At 47.2% G+C, this 21,782-nt stretch overlaps 1 protein-coding gene across 7 annotated transcripts in view; it reads left to right on the top strand.

Moving 5' to 3' along the window:
- The window catches only part of TMEM164 (transmembrane protein 164), a 58,224-nt gene that overhangs the window by 13,958 nt on the left and 22,484 nt on the right, over positions 1–21,782 (top strand). For all 7 annotated transcript variants that reach the window (XM_081179345.1, XM_081179347.1, XM_081179344.1 and 4 more), the window contains exons 3-4: positions 11,371–11,420; positions 12,191–12,257. In XM_081179345.1, coding sequence (XP_081035471.1) covers positions 11,371–11,420; positions 12,191–12,257 — 117 coding nt within the window. The remainder of the gene's footprint in view (positions 1–11,370; positions 11,421–12,190; positions 12,258–21,782) is intronic.

Genomic DNA, 21,782 nt, shown 5'->3' with positions numbered 1-21,782 from the left:
AAAAGAACAATAACAGCTAAGACTGTTTCTAACACCCCTCCTCTAAACAGTTAAAAGAAATTTCGATCAGTGATCTGAGGTGTGCCAGGAACAGTGTCTTTTAGCAATCAAATGCGTAGGTAAAGAGAAGTATTTTCAAATTTCTACTGAAAGTCAGTGATGAGGGGGACAGATACACCTTATTATGGAAGGCATTCAAAAAATGAGGGACTGCCTCCGAAAAGGCCCTGACCAGGTCATTTCCAACCGGGCTGCCCCCACCACCATGGTCAATGGTGTCAAAAGTGTTAGCATGCTTTAGTATTCTAACATGTTTTAAATCATTTTTCTTGATTTTACAGTGGTGCCTCGCAAGACGAAATTAATTCGTTCCGCAAGTCTCTTTGTCTTGCGAGTTTTTCGTCTTGCGATGCACGGTTTCCCATAGGAATGCATTGAAAATCAATCAATGCGTTCCTAGGGAAACCGCCTTCAGACCAGGTCCGGGGACAGTCTGTCCCCGGACCTCTTCTGAAGGCTGGGGGGGGGGGACAAGGGCTTTTCTTCCCACCCCCAGCATTTTAAAAAACCCCGGGACAGCGGAGGACTTCTCCCCTGTCCGGGCGATCTTAAAATGCTGGCGGGCGGCATTTTAAAATCGCCCCGGGACAGCGGAGGACTTCTCCGCTGTCCGGGGCGATTTAAAAGCCCCTGGGAAGGCAGGCAGGGGGGGACAAAGACTTTTGCCCCCCGCCAGCCTTCAGAAGAGGTCCTGGACCTCTTCTGAAGGCGGGCGGGGGGCGAAAGTCTTTGCTCCCCCCGCCTGCCTTCAAAAGCCCTCCGGGACAGGCAGGCAAGGGGGAGCAAAGACTTTTGCCCCCCGCCCGCCTTCAGAAGGTGTTCCCTCCCCCCCGCCCGGCTTCGGAGCACCGTTCCGAAGCCCGGCGGCGGGTGTTCCCTCCCCCCCGCCCGGCTTCGGAGCACCGTTCCGAAGCCTGGCGGCGGCGGGAGGAGGCGTTCCCGCCCCACCGCCCGGCTTCGGAGGAGGTCCGAGGACAGTGGGAAAGACGCGCTGCGCTCCCTCGCTGTCCCGGATATTTCCCTATGGGCTGTCGTCTTGCGAAGCAAGCCCATAGGGAAATTCGTCTTGCGAAGCGCCTCCAAAACAGAAAACCCTTTCGTCTAGCGGGTTTTCCGTCTTGCGAGGCGTTCGTCTTGCGAGGTACCACTGTACTGTTATCTTTTGTACTGTAAACTGCTTTGATGTTGGGTTTTTTGTTTTTACAATGAAGCAGTGTATAAATTTTATGAAATAAATAAATAAAAGCCACTGAAAAGTCAAGGAGAACCATCAGGGTCACACTCTCCCTATCTTGATAGCAGTCATCAGTCATGGGTAATTAAGGGTGTTGTGCTTCTAAAACTGGGCGTGAAACCAGACTGGAATCATCTGAAGAATCTGCTTCCTTCCAAGCACCCCAGAAACTGGCTAGGCACCACCCTCACAATCACCTTGCCTAGGGAGGGAATATTAGAGACTGGTTGGTAGTGTCATTTAGAATCTCTGGTTTTCACATCACCTCTTTCAGGGAAGAGGCCACAACTCCCTCCTGTCCTGTGGTATGGCATTGATCTGAACTCATCCAGTCATTCCAGTTCTGTGAGATGTTGCCATACATGAAGGGATCAACAGGGCACATAGTCAGCCTCACCACTGCAAGTGTCCTGTCGACATTTTTGGGCTGCGGCAACTGAAATTGATCTTGCAAGCTGTCATTGGGCAGGGCACCAGGGACCTCCAACATGCCTTAACCAATTTTGGCATGGAGCGAAGTAGTTTCCCCCTCAACATGATTTGCAAAGCTGTTTGAGCATGCTTCTGAGTGGTCCGTTTCTAGTCTGGACTTGTTTATTATCCTGCTCTAGGCGATTGCCTGCTGTGGAGCAAGGCTGCAAGTGGAGAGTTGAAAAATCACTTAAGGCTCAATTGAGTTGGTAAACAATATTTTCCAGCATGTTGTGCCTTCCTAATAACACCTGCCCTTTTCATTTTCATGGCTGTTTTATCAGACTTCATAAACTAGAGTTGCACTTAGAACGGATACGTTTTTAAAAGGAGTGATGTGCATCACTAAACCTAACCTTGGGTGTAGCCAGGATTTATGTTGGGGGAGGGGGCAGACTTTTTGCTAGTGGGGGCAGAACCTCAGTTAAGAAATTTCCCCCCCATTGATTTACTTGATTTGGGGAGAACCTTCCCCCTGCCCTTCCCCTTCCCCCTTCCCTCCATGGCTATGCCCATGAACCTAACTTATCTTTTTGTTTCTAATGGTCTTTCTTTCAACCATTTCTCCCCAAGACTTTCCTTGCACTGATTTTGTGTTCATCCATTCGCTCTTAATTTACTGTAAGCTGAATGGTGTTTCCATTGTAGTGATCATGTTTCCAAGACTTGTTTGCTCTGAAAAAGTTCCGTGGAATGGAGTATCTACTGAGTGCACTATTTAGATTAAAAGCAGGTTTTACAAAGAGCATAACCCAAATGCAGCCAGCTTGTCTAGATAATACTTGCAATTAGGCTTATGGATGTCTTTGAAAGGTTCAGTGAGTGAACAGGGTATGATCTTCCTTGATCTGGTATTCTTCAGTTCTTAGCATTGGTTAAAGCCTGAACCTTGAATAATGCACAGGAAATTCTGGTTTTGTCAGAGCAATTATTTTGTTGCAAAATAAATTTGGCTTTGCTTGCAACACTGAATTTTCTCAGTTAAGGAAACTGTGCTGAGCTTTTTGCCTCCCTTATTGGCAGATGACTCTGTGTGCTCCTCTGATTCCTTGGCAGGGAAAAGCATGAGAGTCATTTCTATTCTTCTGCAGTTTCTCTCTGAAAAATGGTTGAAAACACTGCTGAAGCTGCAATCTCCATGCACATGTGCACTGTGTACCAGGAGTGAAAGGATCAGGGAAACTATCATACCTTTCTAGATGGGGGAAAAGCATAGTGAGGCTGTGACCAGCACACTGGAGGTCTGAAGGCGTTTATAGGGATATGATGATGCGACTTGTGGGTGGTGTTGACTGCTGGTGCCTAGCCTTTATCACAGAGGTGGGTGGCTCTCATAAATAGACAGATGGAGACTGGTTTCCAAGGAGGCTGCCTTTCTAGGGTGGTGACAAGTATTGCCATCAGTGAAGGCTGCCGTCTTCTTGGAGCATGATCCGAAGGTACATAGTTGCAGCAATCTTGATGAAGATAAACAGATCTAGGTCCAATAATTGTCTGGGAGGAGGGCTGCGTGGCATCCCCATGTGTGCTGCTTTGACATCCATCATGGAACAAAAGCAGAATATTAGGCTACATTCACACCATAAATTTCAAGTGCTATGATATGTTGGACCCTTGCCAATCTTGCTTGCAAGCACAGTTGTAGCCATGATGTTGTTTGATGAGGGAGGGACATTGGATAACATCCAAGGTTACTCATACTGAGTGTAGGCCCACTGAAGTCAAAAGGACATGAACTTGCTATCAAAACAAATACTCAAGAAAACACTAACTGTAAAAAGGTAAGCACAGGTAACGTGTGCTTCTAAGTCAGGGTGATCCAACTTTTTATACCAAGTGGGCCGTGAGAGCACTTTGACAATATGGAACCTGTGGGCCTCACACTGCCTTGTTGTATGGGAGAAGCGAGCAAGGCCCAAATTTAACACCTCCCCAGCTATAAAAACAGCTAAGGTTTTGGGAAAGAGTCATGTGGCTCTTGCAGGGTCCTAGAGCCCCCCTTTTCCAAAGCTGGAAAAGTGCTAACTGTGCTTTGGGAAGAAGGCGGGAGGTCTCTAGGACGTAGAGTGCCCAAAAAGACCTCAGGGCTGTATGTTGGGCTGCCCTCTTCTACATGGTGTTTGAAACAACTTTCTGTAGTTTAAAATATAACAAGTTCCACATAGTTTATTGTATGGTTTTAGTTCACACCTTTGGTGATTTAAGCCATCAAACCAAGAAAGAAGACTACAAATTGGTTTCTTCTTGTTATTTTATTTTTAAATAGTTGATGAATGTTTTGTGCGAAAGCCTTGAAAAATCTGGAATGAAGGCTATGAATTTTGTATCTGCAGTGCTGGTTTTTTGTTTGTTTGTTTGCAATATCAGTTAGTGGATATTGCCTTTCATGATTTTTATATTTATCCAGCCATTGGAGGCCACCCCCCAAATAGCAAATGCTGAAACCCAGCTCCTGTGTGTGGGGCTGGAGGCTAGGCAAGCATGGCTTTGGGGCAGGGAAAGCATCCTCACCTAGCTTTTATTTTTGCCAAAACAGCGTGCAAAAGTCATCTCTGTATGTTATATGTGCTGCTTGCAAAGGAGCACACTGGAACCACTCAATTCAGAGAACAATTATAACCTCTAGTTATGTCAGCACAAGTTCTGTCAAGCCAGGCCCGTAGCAATATGCCTCCAAAGAAAAGCATTTTATAAACGCCCTCCAGGTCCTGGCTTCCTTCCCATACATTCTTCCATTTAGCTGGCCAATAGCAATGCACCCAAAGGAAAGGTATTGTAGTCCTTTGAATATGTAGTAGTACATTGACAGATCTTCTGCCATGCAACCTGCCACTCCTAGGGCTGCTACTGAGGAGACTAAAGGGAGAGAGGAGGGTTCTTAGGAGTTGAGGCATGTGTATTGGCGACTTTCCAAACTCTGGATTGGCTCAGGAAATGATCCAAGTTCTTTCCAAATCTTTCGGAATGAATTTGCATGACGGGAGAGGGTGTATCAGGCCAAATGCCTATCTAGTTCAGCATCCTGTTCTTATAGTGGCCAACCAGGTATCTATGGGAAGCCTGTGATCAGGACCTGAGTTCAACACAGGAGCGTAGCTAGCCGCTCCGGCACCCGGAGTGGCAAGGGCAGGGCGAGCCGCTCAGGGGGCTGCCGTGACGATGCACTGGGGGGACGGGACGCCACGGCAATCTGCTCAGGGGGGCTCCGCAGCAAGCTGTGCATTGAGTCCGCCTGGCGAACGCAAGACCCATGCTGCTGTTTCAGGCAGCGCGGGGCCCCGAGCTGCTGCGTCACTCCCAGGAGAGATGTGTGGCTCGGGCGCGCTGCAGGCCAGGCCCCGTGGTAAGTGCCACCCCCCACATTTTTTTCACCCCCTCAGGGATGACAGCTAGGGCGGACCGCACCCCCCGCTCCCTCTCCCCTAGCCCCTGGTTCAACAGTGCTCTCCCCAATAGTGATTCACAGCAACAGGTATTCAGAGAAATACTGCCTTTCACAATGGAGGTAGAACAAAGCCACTGTGGCTAGTATCCACTGATAGCCTTCCTCCCCTACCATGAATTTGTCCAATCCTCTTTAAAAAACCATTCAAACTGGTGGCATCACAATATCTTGTGGGAGCAAACTCCACAGTTTTAACTATCTGCTGTGTGGTGAAGTGCTTTCTTTTGTCTGTCTGGAATCTTCCAGCACTTAGTTTCATTTGGAGGCCCTGAATTCTAGTATTATGAGAAAGCGAAATGTGTACCGTATTTTTCACCCTATAGGACGCACCGGCCCATAGGACGCACCAAGTTTTTTGGGGGGGAAATCAAGGAAAAAAAATTTATTTCCCCCCCAGGTTTGCGCAGCCATCCCCAAGCTAGAAGAGAGAGACAGAGCGCTCCATCTCCCTCTTCTGCCTTCAGGGACAGCATCTCTAGCCTCCGTGGGGCAGCGGCTTGCCCCGCTGTCCCCCAGCTTATGGGGCTGGCGATGGGGAGAAGCAAGCTTGCTTCTCCCCCCCCCCCAGCCTTCAGATCAGGTCAGGGAATAGCGGGGTGGCGGCGCTGCGCCTCCCTGCTATCCCCCGAGCTTATGGGCTGCAGGCTGCTGCCTGCAAGCCTTGCGACCCCGCAGGACCTCGCGCCGGGATCCGGGGGGTGGCACGGAGCTGCAGGAAGCCCTGGAGCGCAGGCAGCTCCGCGCCACCCTCCGGAGCTCCGCGCAGCTTCGCGCCGGGATCGGGAGGGTGGCGCGGAGCTGTAAGAAGCCCTGGAGCACAGGCAGCTCCGCGCCACCCTCCGGAGCCCCGCGCAGCTTCGCGCCGGGATCGGGAGGGTGGCGCGGAGGTGCCTGTGCTCCAGGGCTTCTTGCAGCTCCGCGCCACCCTCTGGAGCCCCGCGCAGCTCCGCGCCGGGATCGGGAGGGTGGCGCGGAGCTGCAAGAAGCCCTGGAGCGCAGGCAGCTCCACGCCGCCCTCCGGAGCTCCGCGCAGCTTCGCGCCGGGATCGGGAGGGTGGCGCAGAGCTGCAAGAAGCCCTGGAGCGCAGGCAGCTCCGCGCCACCCTCCAGAGCCCTGCGCAGCTTCGCGCCGGGATCGGGAGGGTGGTGCGGAGCTGCAAGAAGCCCTGGAGCGCAGGCAGCTCCGCGCTGCCCTCCGGAGCCCCGCGCAGCTTCGCGCCGGGATCGGGAGGGTGGCGCGGAGCTGCAAGAAGCCCTGGAGCGCAGGCAGCTCCGCGCCACCCTCCAGAGCCCTGCGCAGCTTCGCGCCGGGATCGGGAGGGTGGCGCGGAGCTGCAAGAAGCCCTGGAGCGCAGGCAGCTCCGCGCCGCCCTCCGGAGCCCCGCGCAGCTTCGCGCCGGGATCGGGAGGGTGGCGCGGAGCTGCAAGAAGCCCTGGAGCGCAGGCAGCTCCGCGCCACCCTCCACAGCCCTGCGCAGCTTCGCACCGGGATCGGGAGGGTGGCGCGGAGCTGCAAGAAGCCCTGGAGCACAGGCAGCTCCCCGCCACCCTCCGGAGCTCCGCGCAGCTTCGCGCCGGGATCGGGAGGGTGGCGCGGAGCTGCAAGAAGCCCTGGAGCACAGGCAGCTCCCCGCCACCCTCCGGAGCTCCACGCAGCTTCGCGCCGGGATCGGGAGGGTGGCGCGGAGCTGCAAGAAGCCCTGGAGCACAGGCAGCTCCCCGCCACCCTCCGGAGCTCCGCGCAGCTTCGCGCCGGGATCGGGAGGGTGGCGGGGAGCTGCAAGAAGCCCTGGAGCGCAGGCAGCTCCGCGCCACCCTCCGGAGCTCCGCGCAGCTTTGCGCCGGTATCCGGAGGGTGGCGCAGAGCTGCAAGAAGCCCGGGAAAGCCTGCATTCGCCCCATAGGACGCACACACATTTCCCCTTCATTTTTGGAGGGGGAAAAGTGCGTCCTATAGGGCGAAAAATACGGTAATTTTATACACTTCTGTCATGTATCTTCTGATTCACCTTTCTTTCAAAGCTAAAAATGCCCCAAATGTTGTCACCTTTCCGCATGGGGAACTTGTTCTGGATGATTTTGGTTGCCTTTTCCTGAACCTCTTCTTGCAATATCCTTTTTTGAGGCGAGGTTACTGAAACTACACAGTGTTTCAAGTGTGGTCTCACCATAGACCTGTATAACACTATTACAATATCAGCAGTTTGATTTTCAGTCCCTTTCAGTAGCAGCCACAGAACGGAGGAAGATCTCTTTCCCTCGACAAAGTGACTCACTGAGATTATGTATTGCCTGACGCAGGTGGCTGTTACTGATTGAATAATGCTATTTTAATAGCTTTTTATCTGATGATTAGTACATTGTATTGGAGTATTTGAGTTCTGATTTGTTTTTGACTCTTAGATTCTTTTGACTATAATGCATCTGACTATAATGCAGTTAAGACATTTTCTAAATAAGATAAATAATTTTTGAGATGAGCGAGTTCTCACTCAGTTATAATGCAAGCTGCCATATCATGGCCTTCGATATTTGGAGAAAGCTGGAAATGGATTATTGATTGTCTTCTTTATCTATGTAAAAATACGGCTTTAAGCACAGAGTAAGGGACCAAAATAAAAAATGAGTTCACCAAATAGGTTACACAGGATATAGCAAGGCTGGTGTCATTAGCAGTGCACATGTGTTAAGGTGACAGTAATTACTATGGAATTACGTGAGTTCCTGCTGTTGAAATAGCACTGATGTTAATTAAGCAGATCCGATGTGGCTTGGATAATGTTTACAGCCCTGACAGATAGGGCTTCTGGCATATGACGGCTGTTAAAACAAGTGTCACTCGTGATTTATGAGTCTGAACACTGAAGTGGCAAATGTATTTTGTTTCATACATGAAGCAGGGATTGGCCTTTCCAATTTCCATGCTTGTTGATGTCTTGTTACAAACTAGGTGTCATTAGAGACATTAAGACCCAGGGAAAATTGGTCGATGTATCGATTCCTGGCACTCCTAAAGCCTGATAAACTGCTGGGCTCCCATGCTGACTGTGGGGCCCTTGGTGCCAACCAAAGCCTTCCGGGAGTCCTAATTTTGGGGGAGAGGGGTGCCTAAGTGCCAGCTGTTTTGTGAAATTATATTTTGTGCTGTCCGCAACAGTTTGTTAGATTTCACATTGGGTCCAAAACAGTTGGGAACCTTTGAAAGCAGAGAGGGGTTTTGTGTGGAACAACTAAAACAATGGCCCTCATATATTTACATTTTTTAAAAAAAGAAAAACAAATTCAAAGCATTTTCTTGAATTATGTATAAAAAAAGAATATAAACACAATTGGGATATACACCAAAGATAAATGGTTTGCCTGTCACATTACAGAACCACTCATCACTTGATGTTTAACAGCTGTGCGAGAGGACAACATTTAAAAATAAATAAATCACAGTTATGCAGTCCAAATTTCATGAATTGCTGCTGGCAAAGATCTTGATATATCGACCTTTTCACTGGCATTGCTCTAGATAAATTTATGGGGATGGTGTTTCACCTCCCCTTTCCCCCCATCTAGAAATGTGAGTTTCTGAATAATGATGTTGCTGTCTGCTTACTGAGCTCCAACCATGTGTACCCATCTTTGTCCACTGTCATGTTGACAGGGCTGGCCCACCCATGAGGCAAGGTGAGGTGACTGCCTTGGTCTGCAGGATCCACAGGGGTAGCAGATTTGGCCTCCAAGAAATATGTAGACCAGTGCTGCAGTTGCTGCCATAGTGGAGATAACAGCTGGGGTGCAGTTCTTGGAGGCCAGATCTGATGTCACCTCAGCAGCTCCTTCCAGTTCTGCCACCTACAGTGGTGGTGCTACTGGTCTCCTCTGACCCTTGGCTCCAATGTAGATCTTCATTCCACCCTTGTTCTTCACACAGATCTTCACTTGCCTCTTCTCCCATGGCTGGGGTGTGTGGTTCCATTTTGTTGTTTTCTTCAGGTGCCAAAATGTCTTGGGCCAGCTCTGCACATTGCTATTTCATTACTCCTCCAACTTTTCCTTTGTTGTTTGCCCAATAAGGCATAGTTGTGTAGATCCCATAGCAGCTGTTTTCTCCCAGGTTTAATTCGTAATTATTATATGAATATAAGGACTCATAAATTTAAAGTGTGCAAAAGAACATAGAGAACTGCCATCCATGGCGCCAACCTTTCCATATTGCTGCCACTGCCACTGTGCTTATAAGCTCCCAAACTAGTGGGGAAGCAAAGATCCCCATAAGTCCTTGGGCTGTTATCCTAGAATTTGGGGGAGCTGCCAGCCAACTCCCTTCCAGCTTCCACTGGGTGCAAGAGTTGATCCATATCTTTAATATTCCCTAAACTTCCCTATGGGAGATGAACCATAGTGTTCTATAACAACCAGCCTACCTACTGTATTCAAAAAGGTTAAGAGAGTTTATTTTAGAAAAGCAATGAGTAAGGACATGGGGGAGAGTGCAATATGTAATAAAACATAAACTCAGCATCTAACTAACACTTGATCAACACTTGCAGGGAGGGAGGGCTGCATCATTCTTCCAGATGTTCCAGTGAACACAAATAAGACTTTGGTATAATACTGCTTTAAATATATGGTATTAATGTGGTCTAACTCTTTGCCCTCCTGTGTGGGGTCAGCCTTTCAGTGATCTGGTTACCAGTGATCTTCAGTATCTTCAGTAGAGCTTCCTGGGAATGCTTGTGGATGAGCTCTGCAACCTCATGGGATCTCAGGGTTGTATCCAATGTTAGCCACACTCCACTGAAATTAATGCCCACCTCCCATTCCCCTTACAGAGCTACAAGCCCCAGAGTGGTTTAACAATCATTCCTTCTTCACAGAGAACTCGTGAGAGTTGTACAGTAACTCAGTGTTTCCTACCAATTCTTAGTGCCCTTAGCAAACTATGGCTTCTATTATTATTATTATTATTATTATTATTATTATTATTATTATTATTATTATTTGGGGGGGAGCCATTGCTGTTCAACATGGTATCACAATGTTTTATGGTGTGAATGTAGCTTGGTTCTCTGCTGCCTCAGAGGCAGGACTGTTTCTAATGGGCTTATGTTACAGTAGGGTTCATTTTGGTTGAACATCTGAAATTTACTGATGGCAGGAACAAGTGGCCAATGGAACCAGTAACTTAAGGGGCTGGGGGGAGGTTCGGGCAGAGGCTGGAGATGCTTTGGCTCTGGATTACCTGCACTGAGCAGAGGGATGGACAAGATGTCCAGTGATATTAATGTACTTCATGTTACTTGACTGTTGTCAAAAGTTTTGGATGAGCAAGCCCCACAAGTGTCACAGAACACTTGGATACCAAGTGTACTCTTGAATCTGCTACTCTTCTGCTCCCCCCTGAAAGTTAACAGATCACATGAACTTATTTGGTCATTGTTGTGCTTTATGTGTAGGGATGACATATGTCTAGAGTTTCTCGGACATAGTCAGGATTAATCTGTCAAAAATGGCGTCTGGGCGGAATTTTTGAAAGCCGGTTAAAATGTCCAGGAAAACCTGGGCGTATGGCAGCCCACACCGGAAAAAGTGTTGAATTGTTTTCACTTCTTGAAATATGGCAACCCTGTTTATGTGGCCACACCCAAATTCTGATTGATAAGCTCACACCGTTGCTATATGAATAGCAGGGATAAGATGTTTGCTTTTACCAGTTGCTGGAAGCTGCAGAAGGGGAAATGATCATGATCAAGTCCTGCTTAAGGGGTTCCTACAGGCATCTGGTTGGCCACTGTGAGAACAAGATGCCCGGACTAGGTGGGCTATTGGTCTGACCCAGCAGGCTCTTCTTATGTTCTTAGAAACTGTAGCTCTTGGTAGGGTGTTGTAACCAGTGCTTCCACTTGAGCAATAAGTTAAGGTTCTGCTGGTGGAGCTAATGTGAACTGGCGGTGAACTTTGATATCAGGTGAGTCATAGTAGTCACTGTTGAAATAAGGAGAAAGATCCCGAGAGAAGTTGAGACTGAATATTTGCACTCTTGATGGAATGTCTGATAAGTGGAAACATCTGGCAAAAGCTGATGGAGCAGTTTAAAACAGCGAAGCAAACTATTTGTATCATGCTCTCCATAAAAAACATAATTGTGATTTGTTTGTTAATATTTCAGATTTTTCTGCTTGCCTGCCCACCCTGTCATCTTGCAATGGTTGTCTTCAGGTAACACTTTTATCAACTTTCATATGTCATTTAATTTTATGTGAAATATTTTAGGCCACATGCCAGAGAAAAAACAACCTACTGTGATTGCTAGTCACTTCATTAAAAAGGTGACTTGGCAAGATAAAATACAAACAGATAAAATCAATTTAAAATCAGAAAATTTAAAACAATGTACATTACATGATTCCTAAAATGCTCACCCAGCAATACAATAATGACCCTAGAGCAGCATGTAATAGTTACATAACAAATATCAGAATATAAAAAGCATTTGATGAGGAAAACATTAAATAATTTTAAACTTATATCAGTAGGCATGGGCCTGATAAATTCAGTTATGCATCTTTTGGCTGTGTCACTAACTGGAAAGTGTCACTAACTGGGAAAATGTGTGTCATTATATACCAATTACATAAGCATTGAAATATAAACATCTCTATCTATCTGTCTGTCTGTCTATCTATCTATCTATCTATCTATCTATCTATCTATCTATCTCTCATCTGTCTAACATCTATAATTAAAATATGCAATAAAACAAACACAGTTATTAAAACAGGAGGCTTGGATTGAGAGTTGAAGAGAATGCTTGTATATAGGTGCATCATCTGAAGCCAGCTGAATGCCAATATGGATAGGCATGGATAATGCAATTTTCTTGTATTTTAAAAAAAATCTTCTTACATTTTATGCAGTCATATGGAACATCTGTTAAAAAATGTATGTTCTTACATTGTAAAGGTGACCCTGTACTTTCCCCTTTTTAGGTTGCAGATGCATATGCTTAATGGGGCACTCTTGGCGTTGCTGTTTCCTGTGGTTAACACTCGATTGGTGAGTAAGCAAAACCTGCCTCTCTCCTTACTTGACTCTGTGTTCTCTCCTAGACTCTTGCATTCCATAACAACACTCTTGCATTCCATAACAACACTCTTTCCCTGGAAAGACACTTGACCTTTGCAGTGGATTCCAGGCAAGGCCAACGTGGAAGTCAGCACACAGTACCACTTAGGCAATGCTCTCATTTTTAACAGAGTACAGTGATCTTCGACCACACACATTTGTAATAATGGAAGTACGGGTTATGCTAATGTCTCCTTTTCAGGTAAGAATGTTTATCATGCAGCAATTAAAACCAAATAATTAAACAATCATTAAACATAGCTATATAACTATGTGGGTCACTTAAAGCAAGAGAACCCCCCACTATTTGACTAGAATCTGAATGCACAGAGTGCAATTTTGTGTACTGTTGGTTGTTTGCACCGATCTGTCTTGACTTCACCCCCAGTGGCCTCTGGGTGTGAAGTCAAACCACTGAAGAATCACAGCACCTGTTGTGACTCCAAAGATAGTTAACTCATAACTGCTGCCTCCCTTCACCTTTTCCAAAAATAAAATAACCAGGTATTCATATTTTGGAATGAGCTATGGAGCTGTGCATATTTTTATTTATCCAAATTTTGTTCTCCAGCCTATCATTTTAGAACAACAGGTGTCCTGTCTTGATGACAGTGACCGAAAAGAATTGGGTTAGCAAACTCAAATCTTGTTTCGATACTTTAGCAGTTCTTCCCAACAGAGAATCTTAATGAGATGTCTTATGAATCAACAGCTGGTTAAATTAAAAGGTAAGGGGACCCCTGACCGTTAGGTCCAGTCGTGGCCGACTTTGGGGTTGCGGCACTCATCTCGCTTTATTGGCCGAGGGAGCCGGCGTACAACTTCCAGGTCATGTGGCCAGCATGACTAAGCCGCTCCTGGCGAACCAGAGCAGCGCACGGAAATGTCGTTTACCTTCCCGCCGGAGTGGTACCTATTTATCTACTTGTACTTTGAGGTGCTTTCGAACTGCTGGGTTGGCAGGAGCAGGGACCGAGCAACGGGAGTTCATCCTGTCGCGGGGATTCGACCCACCAACCTTCTGATCGGCAAGTCCTAGGCTCTGTGGTTTAACCCACAGTGCCACCTGCATCCCTAATTAAGATTAAGACCAGATTAATGATTACCTTCATTATCAAGATTATCATGGCTTTAGTTGAGAGGAGCAGAAGTGAACTTGTTGGCAAACCAGAATGCAACTTTCAGTCAGATTTCATTCTCCAGATTTTGCACTGCCATTTCAATTTCCCCAAATGAGCACAAAATACAAATTTCACTTTTAAAATGTATTTTAAAACTGTGCATTCTGGGGGTAATATACTGAAAAGCATACAAAACACATACTTTTCGAGGAAGAATCTATACAACCTGGTCAAAACAAATTAAATGCAGATTCCTCTTTCCTATACATTTTTAAAAACAGAATGATTGAATGCCAGTGATACTGACATGGTTAATCTATCCATTCTTGCTCATGTCAGAAAAACTGTTGATTCTTTCCCCCCTTAGTGCCCAACTTGAGTGTGCAGAGAAAGGGATGCCTCTGGTAGATGGCATCTGTCTTGTTGGTAAGAACTAGGCAGGCAGCATAGCAATACCCTGTGTTTGGTCAAGCCAGTTCAAGACTTGCTTGCCTCTCATAAGTGGGTGTTCCTAGAGGGAGGCCGTTTCAGACTGTTCCATTTGTATAGGATGTCACTGGGTGCGGTGATGGTGGTAGCACACACTAGTCCTCTGAAATATTTGTTCACCTGCCTCCACTAACTTTTGCCTACAAAATGCTAAATTCAGATATAATGACTTTTGCTTGCTGTAGGCCTTTGGCATGGTGAGTCACAAATAAGTATCTTCTCTGAATTAAGGCAGAGGAATTAAGACAAGCCATTTCTATGTCAGATACAGATACGAGGGGCAGTGAACTCACAAAGTGCCAGTGAAGTTAACTCTTTATTCAAAGAAACAAAACAGCTCAGGCCTAATGAGCCCAGTAACTCTCCACAGTAGATCTTGCCCCAACTAGGCAGTTATGAGGACTGAAAGTCCCTGCCTTCCCACAGCACCCTAAGATGACTCTTTGCCCTGGTCCTTCCCAATCAATCTGAGACTTCATTGCCTTGTCTCCCTTTGCTCTGCCCTCTGCTGTATCCAGGAGGGCAGCGGAGCTGATTGCAGCAGGATGGGGAGACTCCCTGGCTTCTTCAGCAGCCTGCCTGATCTCTGCTTTGTGGCCCCTTCTCCTCTCCAGCCTCCTCTTTTGCCTCTGCTTCTGGACTGCTCTCTGCCCCAGACTCTTCCTGCTTACCAAACCCTGTTGCCTCTTCAGCTTCTGACACCCCCTCCTCCCAGCCTGCTCCCTCTTCTCCCTCTGACCATTCATTGTCATCCCACCAACCAATCCCCTGAGCCTTCTTCCCTTGCAGGTTACCCAGCTGGTGCCCCCCCTCCTCTGCATCCAGCCAGTCCATGACATTCTATAATATAGGAACTTTCCTGAAACACACACACACACACAAAACAAAAAACAAAACAAAAACAAAAACAGGGAAATTAAACACAAATTTTAAAAAGAAATGCAAAAGATATACAGTTTCCTTCTTGAAAAGTTTTTTTTTAAACCAAGTCATTTAAATGCTTTAATCTTCAGAAAGCTAATGAAATAAAGCACAACTTTTATCTGTTACAGGCCTTCCTTACTAATCCCCCTTTTCCTGTTGGACCATTTTAATTAGGGCTGAGAGGAAATTGTCACATATCATGAAAGCGAGTGTATAAGAAGCCAGCTGTCATAATTACAAAAGTCAGTTTGGTAATTTCTAATATGCACAGCACCAAACCTTTCTTTATAACCAGCAGGAGTAGTTTTCCCAGCTTTTGTTGGAAAGCTTAGAACCCGCTGAACAGATTGACACAAACAAGGTGTCATTGAAACCCCCATGATGTACAAACAAAGTACTTCCAGTGCTCAGTTTCACAATCTGCTCGCTGACATTTATAATTCAAAGATCTGCCAAGCCCCCACTTTAGCACTTGGGTGTTTGTTCCTGCTGCCTGACCGTGTTAGCCACATAGTGAACAGCAGCAATTTAGGCCCAGGGTTCTCTGCCTGAGCAGGCTTTGGTAATCCAAATGTAGAAATAATAATGGCCTGGTTCGCAGGAAACTATGGTGTACTGAGACCGTGTGAATGCACTGATTCCTACGGAGAAAATCACAGCCAGTTTGTTCCTCTCCAGTCCTTTTTATCATAGTGTGTGGTAGAGCAGCACAGACAAGCAGTGCTGGCCCACCAATGAGGCATGGTGAGGCAACTGCCTCGGGTGGCAGGATCCCCAGGGGCAGCAAATCCTGATGTAGGTCTTTATTTTCCCCCTTGTTCCTGATGTAGCTCTTCTCTAACCTTTTCTTCCCTGGCAGAGAGGGAGACCCCATTTTGTTGTTCGCCTCAGGTGCCAAAATGTATTAGGCCAGCCTTGAAGACAGGGTTTGGCTTAATGTATCATTCAAACCCAGGGTCATGGGTAATACTTCTCTGCTAACCATGAGCTACAGCCCAGGTTTCTTCCTGGCTGCAGATCATGGTTTTTTATTTAATAATAATATCCTGCCTTTTTCTCAGACCAGGATTCAAGGCGGCTTACACAAAACAGCACTGATAAAATACAAAACGCTAAAAACATATTAAAAATAATAGTTGAAAAGTAATTAAACTCTAATAGAATTCAAACAATATAAAAACAAATATTTTAAGATGCAGATCATAAAAAGAGCACAGCACTATTTAAAAGCCCTTTCCTTAAAAACAAAAAACAAAAAAACTCCCATCAGTCTCCCAAATCCCAGAATAAAACATTTTCACCTGCTGGCGGAAGGACAAGGAGGGAGCCAATCTAGCTTCTCTAGGGAGGGAGTTCCAGAGGACCTGGATGACATTCTGATCAGAGTTCTGTCTTAATTGCAATGCTGCACTGAGCTAAAATTACCTGGGAGGGGAGGAACAAAGCAGCTGCAGTTTCCTTCCTGAGAGTTTACACGTACACACTAAGCCCTAGTCTGGTTTAGCATTACATGCAAATGTGGCAGTATTCCCCTCTCAACTTCTCAAACATGGTTAAGTGTTTGGAACTGCTGCCCCCACCCCCAATGAAAAGAGAGCCTGGAGCCCCCCATGGGCCTATGGGCTAATTTCTCCCACATACATTTCTCTCCCATGCTTTTTCACTATTAACTGTAGCAGCGGTTCCCAACTCCGCAAACAACTGCTTGTGGACCACTTAATGATTTTTCTATCTGTTGAAGCAATTGCAATGCACTGTGCTAGATGCTGTGTGGGTTTTAACTGCATTTTTTAAAAAAATCACTTCTTTCATTTTGTATTGCAGTTTTCCATTTTTAAACTTTTATTTATTTCATTTACATCCTGCTTTTCTTCCCAAGGAGCTCAAGGTGACATATATGGTTCAATTCCTCCCTATGTTATCCTCACAATAACCCTGTGAGGTAAATTAGGCCCGAGACTGTGACTGGGCAAAGGTTTTCCAGGGAGTCCTATAGCTGAGCATCGATTTGAACCTGAGACTCCCAATTCCTAGTCCAACACCACACATGAATTGATATTGCAATACAATATAAGAAATAAAATAAACAGCAACATGTCATTAAAAAACAGTAGATATAATATAATGCAATGCATATGGTGCCTCCCATCTTTAACCACAAATCCACAGACATGTCACAGCCCACCTGAATGAAGCTCATAAGCCACCTGTAATCTGTGGGCCACAGTCTGGAAATCCCTATCTGTCTGGTAAAGGTAAAGGGATCCCTGACCATTAGGTCCAGTCACAGACAAATCTGGAGTTGTGTGCTCATTTTGCTCTATAGGCTGAGGGAACTGGCGTTTGTCCGTAGACAGCTTCCGGGTTATGTGGCCTAAGCCGCTTCTGGCGAACCAGAGCAGCGCACGGAAACGCCGTTTACCTTCCCGCCAGAACGGTACCTATTTATCTACTTGCACTTGACATGCTTTCGAACTGCTAGGTTGGCAGGAACGGGGACCAAGCAACGGGAGCTCACCCTGTCGCGGGGATTCGAACCACCGACCTTCTGATTGGCAAGCCCTAGGCTCTGTGGTTTAACCCACAGCGTCACCCGCGTCCCTGTCTGCCTGGTAGGAAGGTGCAAATAATATATCTTTTAAAACCAGACTACGTAAGGACAAAAGCTGATGCAAAAATTTCCTGCTAGGTCTATCATATAGTAGGCCCTGCAATACATTTTGCCTAATGTCTTTAATGTGGTCAGTGCCCTCCAGGTATATGCTTGGAGTATACTTCGTCTTCCCCTTGCAATAACTCTGTGAGGTAGGCTAGGCTGAGAGGCAGTGACTAGCCCAAGCTTGCCCTTTGAGCTCCATGGCCGAGTAAGGATTAGACTAGCATTGAATCAAATCTAAACTTCATAAAAGACCACATGAGAAAAACATTGAGTTGTTTGGGTTCCAGACAACAAACCTAGTAAAATAAACTGTGTAATCTGGAAACATTTGCAGCTTTCGTAAAATTCTTAATTGCATTTGCATCCTGCCTGTGTAACTGGATGACGAATACTAAACTTAGACCACTGAAGAACTAGCTCCTCTTGGGACTGGGATTATGACAACATCAAGCTTCGACGTTGCTTTGCTCAGCTGCCTTTTCCAAGGCAAACCTCCAAATGGTGTTCTGCTACCTCATAAGGCCTCTTTGAAACTGGAAACATAGACCTATGAATTCTGGAAGCAAGAAGAGGCAGAGTGGAAGTTGGACTGGGACAACTGATCTCGGTGATCATGGGTAGGAGGAGGAGTTACGCTAAGACCAGACCATGTCATTACTGAGGAAGCAGGCTTAGTCGTTGTCTGAGGACTATCCCTGCCTCCAGGTCTGGTTCTGACCGGACGGATACTGGAATCAGCAAGGGATACCCACATGACCTGAAGGTGCTGCTGTGCAATGCCAGGTCAATGATCCATAAAACCATTGTGATCCATGATTTGATCGTGGATGGAGGATTTGACCTGGCATGTGTAACAGAAACTTGGTTGGATGAAGCAGATGGGCCTGTCCTTGCCGCTGCTTGTCCACCAGGTTTCTCTTACACACAGCAACCCCGGCCTTGTGGGCGGGGAGGGGGGGTTGCAGTGATTTTTAGGAAGTCATTAGTTTGCACCAGGCATCCTATTGGAAAGACCCAGTTCTCTGAGTGCATGTTCTGGAAGTTGGGCAATAGGGGCAGTACAGGATTCCTATTGGTGTACCAACCTCCCCGCTGCTCCAAGGATTCCCTGCCCGAGCTGCTTCAGGTCGTGTCGGATGTCCTCCTGGAGACACCTAGTTTGGTTGTCCTAGGGGATTTTAACATCCATGCCGACACGACCTTACAAGGGGCCGCTCGGGACTTTGTGGAAAGCATGGCCTCCATGGGGCTGTCCCTGAATAAGTCTGGCCAAACCCATAGCCACGGGCATGCCTTAGACCTGGTGTTCACCTCTATGGATGTTGGTGATCTGACACTAAGTAAAAGCGAAACCAAAGAAGTGGCATGGTCAGATCACTTCCTGGTGCAACTGGACTTCTCTGCGACCTTTCCCCTCTGCAGGGAGGTGAGACCGATTCAGATGGTCCGCCCCCGCCACTTAATGGATCCAAATAGTTTCCAGAGAGTGGTAGGGGATGTTTTATCCCATGTTGATGGCCTTTCAGCTGATTCCCTGGTGGCCCACTGGAATGTGGCGTTAACCAGGGCTATTGACTGTTTGGCTCCAAAGCGCCCTCTCCGATTGCATGGAGCCCAGAGAGCCCCATGGTTTTCCACGGATCTGAGGGCAATGAAACAATCGTTGAGACGGCTAGAGCGCCGGTGGCGGATAACCCATTCTGAATCTGACCAGACACGGGTTAGAGCTCAATGTCGAGCCTACCAAGTGGCGATAGCGACAGCGAAGAAGACATTCTTCACCGCCTCTATTGCATCTGTGGAAAACAGCAGCAGGAGACTCTTTCAGGTGGTTCGCAATTTAGCGGAACCACCTGCTCCATCAGGGCCCAGTACGGGCCACATGATCTCCTGCAATGACTTTGCAAAGTTTTTTGCAGATAAAGTCGCTCAGATTCGAGAAGAGGTAGATTCCACCGTGGGAGCAGGGCCAGGGCTGGAGAGTTCTAGAGTCCTGTCTAGTCAAGTTGTGTGGGATCAATTCCAATCTGTTACCCCCGAGGATGTGGACAGGCTGCTTGGACGAGTGAAACCAACCACTTGTCTCCTTGATCTTTGCCCATCCTGGCTTATAAAAGCTAACCGGGAAGGACTGGGCGATGGGCTTCGTGGGGTGGTGAATGCTTCCCTCCGTGAGGGAGCCTTCCTAGACCCGCTGAAAGAGGCGGTTATTAAACCGCTTCTTAAAAAACCATCTTTAGATGCGGCCACGATGGCCAACTATCGCCCAATCTCAAATCTTCCATTCTTGGGCAAGGTGATTGAGCAAGTGGTTGCTGAACAACTCCAGGCACGCCTGGAAGAAGCAGACCATTTGGATCCCTTCCACTCGGGATTCAGGCCTCATCATGGGACTGAAACTGCCTTGGTCGCACTGGTTGATGATCTCCGGCGGGCTAGGGACAAAGGTGACAGCTGTTTCCTAGTTCTGCTGGATCTCTCAGCGGCGTTTGATACCATCGACCATAACATCCTTCTGGACCGTCTTGAGGGGCTGGGAGCTGGGGGCACTGTTATACAGTGGTTCCGCTCCTTCCTCCTGGGCTGTGTTCACAAAAGTGGTGGTGGGGGATGAGTGTTCAGACCCCTGGGCTCTCACTTGTGGGGTGCCTCAGGGTTCTGTCCTCTCCCCCATGCTTTTCAACATCTACATGAAGCCGCTGGGAGAGATCATCAGGGGATTTGGGCTGGGTGTTCATCAGTATGCGGATGATACCCAGCTATACCTCTCTTTCAAATCAGAACCAGTGAAGGCAGTGAAGGTCCTGTGTGAGTGCCTGGAGGCGGTTGGAGGTTGGATGGCAGCTAACAGATTGAGGTTGAATCCTGACAAGACAGAAGTACTGTTTTGGGGGGACAGGAGGTGGGCAGGTGTGGAGGATTCCCTGGTCCTGAATGGGGTAACTGTGCCCCTGAAGGACCAGGTGCGCAGCCTAGGAGTCATTTTGGACTCACAGCTGTCCATGGAGGCACAGGTCAAATCTGTGTCCAGGGCAGCTGTTTACCAGCTCCATCTGGTACGTAGGCTGAGACCCTATCTGCCTGCGGACTGCCTCGCCAGAGTGGTGCATGCTCTGGTTATCTCCCGCTTGGATTACTGCAATGCACTCTACGTGGGGCTACCTTTGAAGGTGACCCGTAAACTACAACTAATCCAGAACGCGGCAGCTAGACTGGTGACTGGGAGCGGCCGCCGAGACCACATAACACCGGTCTTGAAAGACCTACATTGGCTCCCAGTACATTTCCGAGCACAATTCAAAGTGTTGGTGCTGACCTTTAAAGCCCTAAACGGCCTCGGTCCAGTATACCTGAAGGAGCGTCTCCACCCCCATCGTTCTACCTGGACACTGAGGTCCAGCACCGAGGGCCTTCTGACGGTTCCCTCACTGCGAGAAGCCAAGTTACAGGGAACCAGGCACAGGGCCTTCTCGGTAGTGGCGCCTTCCCTGTGGAACACCCTCCCACCAGATGTCAAAGAGAACAACAACTACCAGGCTTTTAGAAGACATCTGAAGACAGCCCTGTTTAGGGAAGCTTTTAATGTTTGATATATTTTAATATTCTTTTGGAAGCCGCCCAGAGTGGCTGGGGAAGCCCAGCCAGATGGGCGGGGTATAAATAATAAATTATTATTATTATTATAGGTAGCAGGGGCAATGTACTTTTTTAAAAATCAAAAACAAGCTCTGCATCGTTGATTCAGTTTGTCAGATAAAAGTACAGTGGTACCTCAGTCTATGAACAGCCCTGTTAACGAACTATTCGGGATACGAACTCTACAAAACCGGAAGTAGGTGTTCCAGAAGCCGAATGGAAGCAGAACGGCGGAAGGGCACCAGCAGCGGGAGGCCTCACTAGCGAAAGTGTGTCTCGGTTTAAGAACGCTTTTGTTTAAGAACAGACTTCTGGAACGGATTGCGTTCGTAAACCAAGGTACTACTGTAGTGTCCCAAAGCCTGTAGGGATTGGATTGGGTTCCACCTTGGCTCTGACTTCTTCATATGGCTTCAGGCAAAGCACTCGAATTCATCAGCATCGGTTTTTCATTTGTAACCTGGGAAAAATTTATCTGTATATTCATAGAGTTTATAGACCACCCTGTAGCTGTTCCCTGGGGAGCTCACAAAAAATATCTCCTAGACTAGGGTTATTCTAAGAAGTAATTTAGATTTAGGGGCTTGTCGTGGAAGTAAGTAACTCAAGTTGAAGTCTAGGAAGAAA

This window comes from Podarcis bocagei, assembly GCF_964188305.1.
Source record: "Podarcis bocagei genome assembly, chromosome: Z".
NCBI classification, from domain to species: domain Eukaryota; kingdom Metazoa; phylum Chordata; class Lepidosauria; order Squamata; family Lacertidae; genus Podarcis; species Podarcis bocagei.
The sequence above is the reverse complement of the archived record's forward strand: the minus strand, read 5'-3'. Positions and strand labels throughout refer to the sequence as shown.